At 38.0% G+C, this 15714-nt stretch overlaps 1 protein-coding gene across 2 annotated transcripts in view; it reads right to left on the bottom strand.

The window, feature by feature from the left end:
* Nucleotides 1-15714, bottom strand: part of SLC35A1 (solute carrier family 35 member A1) — a 52122-nt gene that overhangs the window by 35452 nt on the left and 956 nt on the right. For both annotated transcript variants that reach the window (XM_018053162.1, XM_018053161.1), the window contains exon 2: nt 12156-12333. In XM_018053162.1, coding sequence (XP_017908651.1) covers nt 12156-12333 — 178 coding nt within the window. The remainder of the gene's footprint in view (nt 1-12155; nt 12334-15714) is intronic.

Genomic DNA, 15714 nt, shown 5'->3' on the forward strand with positions numbered 1-15714 from the left:
TGCATGAATATGGGCTGCTTAGAGATCTGATTCTTCTATTAACCACCGTGCCTGCAACAATAATCAGGGTTGCTGTGGCACCTTTTCTCCATGTCACTTTTTCTTATCACTTCTACACTTGTCAGCTTTCACATCAAAAGAAGGGCTGTGAGACACCACCAGTCAATCTGAATACTCCACTTTTTCAATGTGGCAAACCAGCAAAGTATGGTGTACTGTGTCCTTCAGGTCTGTGGCTCCTTATTAGATCCTTTTTATTGGATCTTTTTTCTTGGATGCTTAGGAATTACTACTTCTTCACTGCCAAGAAGCTTTAGTATCTTTTTCTGGTTTCTTCTCTAATTCAGATATTAGAGAAGCCAAGGTCTACCAGAATGCTATTAGTTGAAAGCTCAAGCTTCACCATAGGATTATATCAATATTATGTAATTATAACAAGACATTTGGAAATTAGTTACAAAAAATAGCAGAGATTGCTAGAAGAACTTGTAAAAGAAAACAAAAGCTCAAGAATAATTAATGACATTGTATAGTAAAATAAAGGTCCATATAGTCAAAGCTATGATTTTTCCAGTAGTCATGTACAGATGTGAGAGTTGGACCATAAAGAAGGCTGAGCGCCAAAGGATTGATGCTTTTAAACTGTGGTGCTGGAGAAGACTCTTGAGAGTCCCCTGGACTGCAAGGAGATCAAACCAGTCAATCCTAAAGGAAATCAACCCTGAATATTCATTGGAAGGACTGATGCTGAAGCTCCAATACCTTGGCCACTTGATGCAAAGAGCCGACTCACTGAAAAAGACCCTGATGCTGGGTAAGACTGAAAGCAAAAGAAGAGGGTGGCAGAGGATGAGATAGATTGCATCACTGACTCAACGGACATGAGTCTGAGCAAACTCCGAGAGATAGTGAAGGACAGGAAAGCCTGGCGTGCTGCATTCCATGGGTTCATGAAGAGTTGGACACCACTTAGCAACTGAACAACAACAGTAGAATAAAGAGACTTAAGAGGTATAACAAAGAATATATGGGAATCTTAACACACAGAAAGTTTTAAGGGAAGAGCTGAAATAGTTCAGTATGAGATTAAATCTTGCTTAATTTTAACATTAAGAAAACAGCTCTAAAACTTACAGTTTTACTCATGAAAGTTTATATATATATATATGCATATATATATATACATATATACACACACCAATGTATCTTCCAGAAAACACTAGTTTTACTGTTAAGCAGACAAAGATAAATGATCAATTTTAAACATACTACAGCCTTGAATATACTAGTGAAAGGAACACGTAAAAACCAAAGGCCATTTTTTCTTCATTTTCCCACCCTGATATTTTCTTGGAAATCAAATCCCATGCACTTTAATGAGTACATTTTGCTAAAAACAAATTTATTGAATTTAATTATATAAATGACATTATGAGATAAGAGAAAGCATGTCTAAAATCAAAAAGCATATTTAAAAAAAATAGTCTGTCCCATTAAATTTACTGTTTGATTTTTATCACTGGAAAAGAATCTATGTTCAACCTCTTGTTACCTGAAGAAATGCTGAAGCTCCGTGTTGATTGTAGACAGATTCTGCTGCTGCCTATCCCCCTAAATTTCCTACCAACCGGCTGAAACCAATTCTTTCTGATCTATGTTTGGTCAAAAGTAGGCCTCATTCTTCCAGCTCCTGATCTGACGAGAACTACTAGGAGACCTAAAATCCTTGGCTAGGTTACCAAGGCACTGTGCAAAATGGAATAATAATACAGCACAAGTTACTCATGAGCTTAAGAAATTTCAGTTTTGCTTACAAATTTCTTATCTGCAAAGTTAATCTTCATTCATTATTCTAGGTAATACTATGAAATAGTAAAATAATTTTCTCCAGTCTTATATGAATAAGTAGTTCAAAGATTTAAGATGTATTTATTACTAGGCACACCCAAAGTAATATGTATATTTACACATCCTTCCAGGTTTCTTTAGTTTTTACAGGCTGTGGTGGACAGCAAATAACAAAAAGCTGACCTTGTTCTAAGACAGTGTGACAATGTTTGCACTTCCTTTTTCATATCACAAATGACAGATGTAAATCAAAAGTGTTAATTTTAGTAGTAGCTATGACAGAGTTTAGTAAAGCTAACTAGCAATTTTCCTGTGAATTGTTGTTGTAATTATTTTATGAACCTAAAACATTTTTACATGTATTTGTGTTATGTTTCAACTGGATTATAACTTAGAAATCAATAGCTTAACATTCAAATACTTGCTTTTGCATCACACTGCTAAGCTGCTCCCCTCTTTGCCATATGAGAATGGTCTGACATAATTCATACATATGCACAACAGTGTATATTAAAAAATAATTATTACATCTTTGTTTTATAGTTGCAGAAGGCTAGATACAATCCAAATGTCCATCAATAGAAACTGGTCTATATAATACATCTGTATAACAGAATACCACACAGCTCTTAAAAATAAGACAGATTTCTATGTATGGACATGGAACCATCTCTAAGATAAAACATTTAAGTGGAAAAAAGTTAAAAAGCAAAGCGCAGTGTAAACTTTGTATGCACACAAAATTACAAGCATTGTACATACATACATGTACATGCATTTTAGTCACATGCACTAAAATTCCCCAGTCAGACCATGTAAACCTTAAACCTTATTTATCAAAGTAAGGGTGAGTGAGTGAGTGAGTGAGTGAGTGAGTGAAGTCGCTCAGTCATGTCCGACTCTTTGCAACCCCATGGACGGTAGCCTACCAGGCTCCTCCCTCCATGGGATTCTCCAGGCAAGAGTACTGGAGTGGGTTGCCATTTCCTTCCATCAATTCTTCCCCCCAGTCCCCATTTTTTTGCAGTTCTAACTTATGATAAAAACAAGTATAATTTCATATTCCAGAAATTACTGAAACTTAAAAGTAAAATCAAACAAAGATGGTGGAAAACTCCAAATTAATTACAAACAAACAAATCAAAAAGAAGAAACAAACCTGTCAGTTTTTTTCATGAATGCCAAAATAACACTGATGGAGAAAAACAGAACTAACCCAAGTATTCTAAAACACAAGTCTTTTTACTGTATGCTCCAAAACTAAATGCAAAAAGAACTACATACAAGTACTGAACTTTAGTTAGCAGGTTTGCTTTTCCACAGCTGTGTTAGAAATTCTGAATCTACTTATTATACTGAGCAAATAAGTAAATATCTTTAAGATAATGAAAGTCAAACTTACCATCATTGGAAAAGAAAACACAGAAAAGGGGGAAGTTGTAATGAACTCTGTGGTAGTGGGTCAGAATTGCAGGTATCAAACAATATATAACTCATAGTTATATACATACATATATAGAAATGGAGTAACAGATACATTTAACACATGTTACCCAGCTCTGTTTACTGAAAGGACCCAGAAGTAATGATATCCCTCCAGTACCAATGTGCACATCATGCATCCAGATTCTGGTTTCTAAATACCATCCTTGTAAAAAAGAAAGGTTTCCTAGAGAAATGTATGATTTCAGGATTGGGGCAGGGAATGCACCCTTTGTTATGCTAAAAGAAACTACTCAAAGATCGGTAAGAATATGAGAAAGACAGAAGAAGGGAAAAAAGACACACACATAAAAAAAACGGGGAAGCTTGAGGATGATCCCACTGTCCAAATCTGGACAACGTGAGCACAGAAATAAAGAGTGATAATAATGGATTCCAGCCATCATAATAAAATAATCCATGACTCTACACTGAGAGTGAGAGGTGGATGGAGGGAGTGAAGGACGGAAAGAAGGAAAAGCTTCTTAGAGTACAATGTGTGTGTATGTTAAGTTGCTCAATCGTTTCCAACTCATGCAACCCCATGGGCTGCAGCCTGCCAAGCTCCTCTGTCCGTGGGATCTCCAGGCAAGAATACTGCAGTGGGTTGCCTTGCTCTCCTCCAGGGGATCTTCGACCAAAGAATCGAACCTGGGTCTCCTGCATTGCAGGCGGATTTTTTACTGTCTGAGCCACCACGGAAGACCCTCAGAGTAGAAGGCCAACCAATCAATGTGTGGAGAGTGTTAGAATTGGGAAATTACCACTTGGAAACATCAAATCAAAAAATGAAGAGAAAGAGGAAATTTACCTAGTTTCAAAATATCTCTCCATAAGATACTTATTAGTTACAAAGAGAAAACTGGTGACTTTATTTGGAGAAACACAGCAGGCACTACCTTAATCAGGAAATCAAAGTTAAATCACCAGTAATGGGGGCAAATAGACATTATGTGCTTCTTGATAAGCTGCACTGAGAAGGAGTATCACTTCTGTGATATTCCTAACCAAAAACCTAATCATAACAAAGCATTCAACAAGCAAACTGAAGGATATTCTACAAAGCAAATGGACTATGCTCTTTAACAGTGGCAAACACATGAGAAAAAAAAAAAAGATGGAGGAACAGTCTCAGGTTACAGGCAGCTAGAGATAAAACTAAAGTGTGATTATTTTACTATTAAAGGACACCAGTGGGCAACTGGCAAAATTATCTAAGGCCTGTGAATTAGGTAACAGTATCACGCCAATACTAATGCCTCAAATTTGATATATGTGAGTATGTACGAGAATGTTATGCTTTTTAGAAACATGCACTGAAGAATTTAGGGACAAGGGCATCTTGTGTAAAACTTGCTCTCAAACAGTTCATAGAAACTTTATACACACGTACAAATGCACAGAAATCAAAAATATGATAAAACACACATGGTAAAATGTTAACATTTGGAAATGAAAATTTAAGAAAACAAAAAATAAAATTACTGAGGTGTCTAAAAATGCTTATCTTTGCCCTGGCTAATCACATAACAGCTCAATTATTTCATTGCTCTAAAAGACTAATAATTTGAAAAGCAAAAATCAGGGAACTTTCTAATGCTGTCCCTGCCAGTCACTTTCTAGGGATCTTTGGCAAATTAAAACTTCCCTCAGCCTCAGATTTCTCATTACAGAAGATGAAATAATACATAAGGCTAAAACAGTGGAACAAGAATCAAATGAAAATAAGCTGTGTTTACCTGTGTGTCTCCCTCACCTGTTCTTAAGCGGAGAATGTTTCCTTAACACCTTTACTCTCTGGCAGCCTGCCACTCTCAACAGCAACAATCCTGACTGTCTGAAGACAGCAGGAGCAGTTGCTGCAATCTTAAAAGAGGATGTTTGGCACTTTACATAACACATTTTGACAGTGATTAACAGCCAGTATTCCAGAGACTGGTCACTTCCTTTCCAAAGAAAAGAAGTTAGATATATGCTCATTGGGTTTTCAAAAATTTTTTTCTCAACAGACACCCAAAGAAGTATTATTCTTTGGTTTTTCTAACCAAATTTCAACTTACTATACATTATAGCAATAGTGCTAAAGTGCTGGCTAGTGTTCCTTAGTGCCAGAAAGTTGTGGTGTGCCTTATGGAGAAAACACATTAGATAAGCTTTGTCCAGGCATGAATTACAGCACTCCTGGCCCTGAGTTGAATGCTAATAAGTCAACAATACATATTAAATGAGGTGTCTTTAAACAGAAACAAGGTTCTATGGTGATCAGCTGATGAAAATGTTGTGACCAGAGGGTCACAGGAACCTATCCCTGCTCCTCTAGGAGCAAGTTCAGTAATCACTAATTCAGTGTTGGTGGGAACTACTGAGATAGTCATAATCAATTGTTTATCCAAAGCCATCACCAGTCCTGTAGCTTCTACTTTTGAGAAGCAGAACCTTCTCTTCATTGACTTCTCTTCATCACACTGTCATCATGCCCACAATCCCCAAGCTCTAATAAGCTTCTTTACTCCCAACTCTTACACCCTTCTTGCCCATTCTCCTCAAAGGAGTCAAAGTGACTCACCATAATATGGGTTGCCTTGTTAGTCCCTGGTTTCATCCTTTTGGTGATTTCCTAATGCACTTGAGATAAAATCTGAACTCCTTCACAGGCACACAGTTCCTCTTGATACCCTGCCCACCTCTCCTGCTTCATGTTAGTACCACTCCACTCCCACAGCACTCCAGTGATCTGCTGCTGTTCTTTAACACACTGATCTCTTTACCTTCTCTCTGCTCTTTTCTTGCCCATCTTCTGCTTGATCTTCAGGTCTGTGTTAAATATAACTTCCTCATATTCAAACAGAGACCCCCCTCTTACTTATTTACAGCATCCTCTATTTATCCTCTGGTGACTCAGCAGTAAAGAATCCACCTGCCAAGCAGGAGACATGGGTTCCATCCCTGGGTCAGGAAGATTCCCTGGAGAAGGAAATGGCAACCCACTCCAGTATTCTTGCCTGAGAAATCCCATGGACAGAAGAGCCTGGTGGGCCACAGTCCACTGGGTTGCAAAAGAGTTAGACACGACTGAGCGACTATGCAACAAACTACTTATCCTCTTAACACCACCCACTGACTATTCATTTGCTTAATATCCAGTTCTCCACCAGACTCAAGCTCCATGAGAACAGAATAGATCTTTTTAATTTGCAGCTCTATTTCTTACATCCTGAGAAGTGCTGAGCAAATAGCTGAGGCTTGATAAATGAATGAATCTGACTATCACACTACATCTTTTTAGCAATATATTGAAACAAAGCATGACTATTTAAAATGTTTGTTTGGGACTTCCCTAGTGGTCCAGTGGTTGGGACTTCGCCTTCCAATGCAGGGGCCAAGGGTTGCATCCCTGGTCAGGGAGCTAAGACCCCACATGCATCGCCAAAGCATAAAACATAGAAACAGACAAAACACACACACACACACACACATAAAACAGAGGCAATACTGTAACAAATTCAACTTTAAAAAAGCCGAAACATAAAACAGAAGCAATATTGTAAAAAATTCAATAAAGACTTTAGAAATAGTCCACATCTATAAAAAACTTAGAAAAAAATGTTTGAAGGTAGTGAGACAGATTATTTGGACATGGCACTGACACATTTCTCTTTAAATGAACTTAATTATAAGCAAGACGTTAAGACCTTTTAACAACTGTCCTGAGTCTCTGCCCCCATCTCCATACAGTGTAAAATGATATGTACTTTAACAAATTAGCCGACAGGGAGGCCTGCTGCTGCTAAGCTGCTAAGTCACGTCAGTAGTGCCCGACTCTGTGTGACCCCATGGACTGCAGCCCACCAGGCTCCCCCATCCCTGGGATTCTCCAGGCAAGAACACTGGAGTGGGTTGCCATTTCCTTCTCCAATGCATGAAAGTGAAAAGTGAAAGTGAAGTCGCTCAGTCGTATCCGACTCTTAGCTACCCCATGGACTGCTGCCTGTCAGGCTGACAGGGAGGCCTGGCATGCTGCAATTGGGGTTGCAAAGAGTCAGACACAACTGAGCAACTGAACTGAACTGAAGCATACTACTGAGCAAAGAACATTACTGGAGAGGCCATCCTAAGTAAGCGGGGCAAGCTCTGCACACATCAGAAACAAGTGAGGTTCTGGAGTTATCAACTCGATAAAGTTATTGCCCTTTAACAGAATGTAAAGAGTGGGAAGAAGCAAATAAGCTTTTACCTCCTTTAACAGTTTTTTCCATTGACATGGTAGTTCACTTTTTTCCTTTTCTGTCATTATCTTAAACTTTCCAATCAAAATTTAGTATTTTCTAATTTTTACATTAACTTAGTGTTTTGGAACATAGCGAAAATGTGTTAATCATGAAGATCTAACTTTTCCTTTTTCTTCTCAGAAGATTCTCCAAGTTCTCAATCTTTAGTTATTTCTAACATAATTCTTGCACATTCTCCCACAATATCCTGAAGTCGTCATCCTTTCTCTCAGATGATAAAGTGTTGCTTCTACTTTGAAAACAAAGTAAAAAAGTCCAATGTCATGTTTCTAGCTTTATAGAAGGAATTAGTTTAACATCACATGGTAAAGCATTTTCAAACAATATAAGTTCAAAATTATGAAATCAATCTGTTTCTTATGTGTACCAACAAAGCAACTCCTAAAATTTCTGAGTAATAAGTACCTTCTGATATTTAAAGTCTCTCTATCACAGCAAATAAAGCACTGACATCCAACCTGGCTTTTTTTTTTTTTTTTTTTTTTGGACAAACTACTTAACATCCTAGTTGCCTTTGATCCACTTTTTTAAAATTACTGATTTTAATATGTGTATAAAGAAATTACAGCATAGAGAATATCTGGAAAATCTACTTTGCACACTTCACACAACTGCATCAAAAAGATAAAGTTCTAGGCACTTTCACATGTTCCAACTCTTAACTGTTCAATCATAGTCCAGCCATCTATTTTATTCACCTTTTCCATATTCCAAACTGCTTCAGGTGAACCGTTATAAGCTAGTTGTCCTTTCAAGATCTAGAATCAACTTACAACGTTTTCACTGGGTATGTTTCCCACACAGCTCTGATTTAGTTTCATTAGCAACTGTCTCATGACATATTGCTGGATAAGCTGAAGAAGTAATACACAATGTCCTTCCACTTCATTCTGCAGCTATCAACCTGTGACTTAACACTGTAAAATAATTCTTTTACTATTTTACCATTCCAAGAAATTAACGTTTTCACAGATGCCCTCCTTATTTGCTCCAAGAAATTCTGTCCTACCAACGTGTTTTGAATAACCACATAATTTGCCAACATGTTTCTCATTAAAAATTACATTTCGCTTTAAAATCTAGTAATTTCAAATTCATTTCACTTCTTTCATGCTTTGTAATTTTTTTTTCCGAGTGTTTTTTCCCACTTGGAGACTCCTTGTGTTTTAAATGATTTTTCTTCACAGCCAAACTCTTGCTAGCCATGTCATGTCAAATGCCAGCCATTAAAACTCTGTCTCATAATTCTTTACTTTTTTCGGATTGTCCCTGGTCTTGTGAACTCTGCAGGTAATGTTGATAAATGAGGCTCTACATTATCCTGGGCTTCCCTTGTGGCTCAGCTGGTAAAGAATCGGCTTGCAATGTGGGAGACCTGGGTTGAATCCCTGGGTTGGGAAGATTCCCCCAGAGACAGGAACAGCTACCCACTCCAGTATTCTGGCCTGGAAAATTCTATGGACTCTATAGTCCATAGGATCACAAAGAGTCGGACATGACTGAGCGACTTTCACTTTCACTGCATTATCCTGGTGACATAAACAGCCATCTGGTTATTGATGATGATGACAATGAAGTTCAGTACTTGGTTTCCCACAGTTGTTGTTTCAACACCATTATCTAACTTATCTGATGAATTCTTGGAAACTGTTCTGCTTTTATATTAATTTCAAAGAAAGTTTTCACAAAACAAACTTCAACTGACCATACCCATAACACTAAAGAGCTTAAGAATAAGAAATACTATACAGCAAGCAATGCAAAGCTGAGAAAGCATCAAAATAAGACAAAAAGTCTAAGCAGTGGGCTGGCAGGACACGAGCCCAACTGCGGACTTAAACCAAAGGCTTCACTGCTTTTTAACAAATTCTTAACAGTTACAAAACAACTGAACCATGATTTGATCTCACTTAAGCTTTAAATAGCGGATTCCATGCTTAACAGTCCTATTTCATTCCTGGGTCATAATTTTTTTCTCCCTAAGGAAGCTGGGGGATAAGGAGAAGAAATGTGCTCCCTGTGCCTCTTTTCCACTATCTCCATTTTTGTATTAAAAGAAGTTAAGCCATAAGATTTTTATTAATTTATTTACTCCTAAATTGGTGGTGGTTCTGGCATTTCAAATATAGAGATTCTTGCCTTTGGAACATTGCCTTTTAAAGATACAATGAGGCCTCTCCTTTACCTGACATTCTCCAGAATAGTGGAGCCAAATTTCCTTAAAAATGGATCTTGTTAAGTAAGAAACCGTAAACGCCTGAGATTTTAACCTACTTGCAACCCAACAAGTTAGACTGCCACAAGTAGCTCTGTGCAATGTTCCAAAGGCAAGAATCTCTATATTTGAAATGCCAGAACCACCACCAATTTAGGAGTAAAGAAACAAGTAGCTCTGCCTACAAGACAAATCTCAAACACAGATTTTTTATTAAAGCTTTCCACTGTCTAGCCTCAAGTTATTTTTCTGTTCTTTTCTCCCTCTCCACACCATTTTTAAAATATTTTTTTCAGATGGGTTATTTGTAATCATGCATGTGTTTTCTAGTATGTTTTCTGTCACTTCCACTAAACCTAAATTTGAAGCAAGCAGGAACCATATCTATTTCATTCATTCCACAACATCTATTTTATTTATACTATATCTATTTCATATCATACCAAGTCTACTTCTACGGTGGTTTAGTTGCTCTGCTGCTGCTGCTAAGTCACTTCAGTCGTGTCCAACTCTGTACAACCCCACAGACGGCAGCCCAGCAGGCTCCGCCGTCCCTGGGATTCTCCAGGCAAGAACACTGGAGTGGGTTGCCATTGCCTTCTCTGTTTAGTCGCTCAGTCCTGTCCAACTCTTTGCGACCCCATGAACTGTATAGCCCACCAGGCTCCTCCGTCCATGGGATTTCCCAGGCAAGAACACTGGAGTGGGTTGCCATTTCCTTCTCCAGTCTATTTCTATATCCAGCACCTATTATAAGACTGTCACACAGAAACCACTTAATAAATATTTGTTAAATGAAATTTAAAGTGTTTAAACGTAATTTAAACCTATACACATCCTATTCTTCACTGCTTCTTACGTTCACCAACCTACATCTTGAAACCTGTATGAATTCACTTGTCCACATGACCCAGGTGAGTCCCCATCTCGTACATCTTTCCCAAGTATGGGGCCTGGTGGTCCAGTGGCTAAGACTCTGGGCTCCCAGTGCAGGGGGCCTGGTCGATCCCTGATCAGGGAACTAGATCCCACGTGCCACAACTAAGACCCGGCAGAGCCAAAAAAGTAAATTAAAAAAAAAACAAAGGTTAAAAAAAACTTTTCAAATAATTTCCTACCAGATTTTAATTCTCACAACTCTGTTTTTTCCAGTTACAAACTGAAGAAACTATACAATGTAACTCGAAGCTTGCCTTCTTTTGTTTGTCTCATTTCTTTTGTTACTGTTTTCTCTGATCCACAGCCTATGGCTATTTTCCTCTATCTTGAATGGACTCTTACCCCTGGTTTTATAGACACAGTGTCCAGAACTTCCCTTTGCATATATTTCCCACTTTTCTTTACTGGTGGTGAGAAAGTCACCTGATTTTTATTAAACTTAAAATATTCCAGTCTATGAATATAATGTGGGAAATGAAAATAGACAAGTAAAAAACTGCTGGGCTTATGGGCAGCACTGAAGACTTAAAACGTGAACTTTAAAGAAAAAGAAATAGAGAAACTGAAGTTTAGGAGAAGAAGAGAAGCTAAGGAATATATGGAAAGTCATAATCCCAATGAGTCTAGGACTAAAATTAGGTCTGTATCACTCCAAAGGCACTATTCTCAACCCCGTCTTATATTTCAGCCTTGCTAAAACAATTTTCACCCAATATTTCTGATCCAAAGTCCCCAGTGCTACCACATATTAACAGCATGATCGTGAGGCACCTCAGACACTGCACAGGTAAAATAAGGGTAATTATCATACTTACCTAAAGAATGTATTAAGACCAAACGAGATAACTAATGAAAAGCACTTAGTACAGTGTCTGACAATTAACATAGAAAATACTAAAGAAGTGTTAACTATTATGATCGCTGTATTCCTCTATAACAGAAGTCAGCACATTTCCTGTAAGAACCCTATGGTAGTCTAGGCTGTGTGAGCCATACAGTCTGTGTTGCAACAAAAACAAGCAGAAAACTGGATTAACCAGTGGGCCATAGTTAGCTAACTCCACCTGCTTTACGGTGGTTTTTCAACTTTGGCACCACTGATGTTTGGGGATGGAGACTTCTTTGTTATGGATTGCTGCCCTGGAGGACACGGCATCACAGGATGTTTATCAGCACCCTTGACCTCCACCCGCTTGATGTAAGTAGCATCCCCCAAGTTGGGTCAACCAAAATTATACCTCCTGGGGAGCAAAAATGACCTGAGCTGAGAAAGCTTGCTCTAGAGCAACCAAACATATGAAGATATAGCTTGAATTTACTAACAAAGAACGTAACTGAGTAAAAAGCAATAATTTAATACACTAAAAAGTATTTATACTCACTTAGCTAAAATGCCCACACTTAGCAATAACTTTATAACTTCTGTGATACACACGGCTGTGGTTGAAAAGTAGAGTTCTTTGTCTGATGTCCTTGTGTATCTTAAAGCTATGGTATAAGTTGCAGCCACCAGGGTCATCACTGCCAAGCAGTATAACTTGAATAATAAATTGACATTTTCTGGAAAATATGTGCAAAGATATTATTTAATAGGCAACATTGTATATATAAAAGTTAATCAGTGTTATACTTCAAGATGCTTTCCAATTTCAAGCACAAAATACATTAAAAAATTTTTTTTCAAAACAGTGCTCTCTTAACTACATGAAAAGAAACAAACACACACACACAATACACAGCTGACTTTCAATATCAACTGGTTAGGCACAGATTTTGTTCCTGGGGAGGGCTCAATTGCGAGATATCTGGCTTAACTAACTCTAATTTAGGATGTTATAGATTACACACTTTATGTATCTTTATAACTCATACTTGTGAAAGCAAAACATGATGGCAGGATAAAAACAATAACAGCAATGTATATTCTAAACAGAGAGACAGTAGGAAGAAAACAAAAGGAATAAGTGAATGATAAAATAATACAGAATTTTATAAATTACATCCAGCCTCTCACTTCACAGCATTATATGAAAGATAACTCATAACACACACAAAAGAAGAGTATTAAGAGTGAAGTTCTGTAAACCTGAAATCCAGGAAATATAAACTTCTTATGAACACTCAATTTAAGTACTTATTGTAAGTATATCTGAGCATCAGCCATCACTCAGGCACCAAGGCCGGTCCACCAACTTCAGTAAAAACACAAGCAGTGGGGAGCCAGGTCTCCTTCAGTACTCCCAGCCCTGTTATGAGACAGCCATCACCTAATACTCAAACTATTTCTACTTTTTTTACCCACTTCATACTTCCCTCATCCCCAGCTATATTTAACCTTCTTTCAAATCTTCAGGCACATGTTAAACAGGGATCCACAAGTTTTTTTCTGTAAGGGCCAACAGTAAATATTTTAGGTTTTTTAGGCCACGAGGCAAAATTAAGGATATCATGTAGGTACTTAGGTGACAAGAGAGAAAACATATTTTCACATTTTACTTATATTTAATTGGAAAAATTCAAAATATAATAATAATTAAGTACAATGCTTTCTTGTGTTGAGAAGACGGGAATTCTGGGGGTGGAGGTGGAGGCAGGTAACATTATGCTTCACTGGTCTTCAAAGTTGGTGTTCCATCAGATCAACTGCAAACGTTCATCTGTAAAAACCATTCTTAGCTCACAGGCCATAAAAAAAACAAGTGATAGGCTGGGTTTGACCAATGGGCCATACTTTGACAACCTGGGTTAAGAACCAGAGGGACAGAGGTTGCTCTGGGCTGCTACTAACTACATTACATCTAAGTATGCTTCTTAACTACTTTGGAAGCCTAACCACAATTCAAAGGTGACTTGCACAGGAAAATAAAAGTTTCAAACAAATAATCTTTATTATGGTAAGGTGGAAACTTACTAGGAAAACAGGTTCTTCAATATAAATATTTTTCCCTGGGTGAATTAAAGAATTATTTGCAAAAGGCAGAACAGAAAAAATAGAGCTTTTCTCTGCCTAAAGTTTCAATTGATCTTGAGGACCCAAAAGGCAATGTTAATGTAAAAGAGACTGAAGGGCATCACTGTAATACTTCACTTGCCCTAAAACTCTCCTACACAAAGAGGAAGTGTAAGACAAAAAATAAACAGCAGTACAGGAGAAAGCATTTCCCATCTTCTTGATCAGGGGTGAACAAAGTACATTTCCTCTCATTTTTCTATGATCTGAAAGCTGAGAATAGGTTTACATTTTTAAATGGTTGGAAAAAAGTTTTTAAATAACCTTTTGTGATGTATGAACATCATATGAAATTAAAATTACAGTGTCACAAAAAAGTTTTATTAGCACATACTTATATTCTTTGTTTCCGAAATATGTATGGCTATTTTTGCCCTGCAACAGCTGAGTGAGTAGTTATGACAGAGACCATCAGCCATTAACAGAAAAAGTTTACCAACCCACATGTCCTAGATTATCAATACTTTCATAAATAAGAGAGGTTAGGACTGCTAAACTAAAAACTTTGTCAGCGATTATATAGGTTCCTGATTCCAAAACAACACAATGAATGGTTAAAATTTTGAAAATACACCTATTAGCATAGTGATTAAATGGGAATATATATGATATTCCTGAAAATACCGATTAAATAGAAGAGCAGGCAAATAAGTTTAGATATCTGTATAATGAAAGTGCAATTATTAGCAATTTCAGTTTGTTTCAAGGTAATATCACAAGTCCATACAGGGACTTCCCTGGGGGTGCAATGGTTAAGACTCCCGAGCTTCACTGCAGGGGGCAAAGGTTCAATCGTTAGACGGGGACTAAGATCCATGCGGTGGCAAAAAGCCCACAGCTCACCTGCATTGCTGAGTGGGCACAGTGGCACATCAGCACTGTTTTCTCCTCCTCTCAAAGCTCCCATTAGCTCCCACACAACCTCTGTTTCTATGTGGAGAATCCCACCACCCCGCCCCGCAAAAGAAATTTACAATCTGGAGTTGTATATGTTTCTCAGTTACGCTGCTGCTGCTAAGTCGCTTCAGTCATGTCTGACTCTGTGCGACCCCATAGACGGCAGCCCACCAGGCTCCCCTGTCCCTGGGATTCTCCAGGCAAGAACACTGGAGTGGGTTGCCATTTCCTTCTCCAATGCATGAAAGTGAAAAGTGAAGGTGAAGTCGCTCAGTCGTGTCCGACTCTTAGCGACCCCATAGACTGCAGCCTACCAGGCTTCTCTGTCCATGGGATTTTCCAGGCAAGAGTACTGGAGTGGGGTGCCATTTATCAGTTATAGTTTACTATATTTCAGAGGGGACATTACTTGTAACACCTGAGAAGGTGGAAATTAGGAAGTCCCAGATAAATAAACCCTTTGTGAATATCAGGAAGTTCAGGGTTGCAATTTTGTATTACACAGTTCTAGCGGACATGTAAGATTTATCACACGACCCAGGCACAACAAATATGTATTGGCAATAAACCTAAATCTGTAGATTAAGCAACTATTTCAGATGATTTGACTTAGGTAATTCTACAATTGCCTTCACCATTCACCTTGCTATTTTCATTTTATGTCAATTATCAAAATAATTCTACTTTTTCCCTTTATTTCGGTTACTGCTATAAAAGACTCTTAACGGTGGGCTTATTTGAAATGCGAGAAGCATATGCAATTGCAGACAATGCCCCTGAGCAGGGCTTGAAGGAAAACGTGGCCTCTCCAACCAGGAAAATAATTCGCCACCCACGCAAAAAGGTATTGTTCAAATATTTGTTCAACGTATATTCAGGGGTGAAGCCAACAGCTCTATGGAGGAAATGAGGAGAAGAATCCGGGTGTTGCCCAATCTCTCGTAGCTTCACCATCCAGAAACTCAACTCCGGTTTTAACTTATCCCATTCAGCAAAGCAAACGAGCTGCAGAGTCAATGATACTTATACTCAGG

This window comes from Capra hircus, chromosome 9 (genome assembly GCF_001704415.2).
Source record: "Capra hircus breed San Clemente chromosome 9, ASM170441v1, whole genome shotgun sequence".
In the NCBI taxonomy this organism is placed as follows: Eukaryota; Metazoa; Chordata; class Mammalia; order Artiodactyla; family Bovidae; genus Capra; species Capra hircus.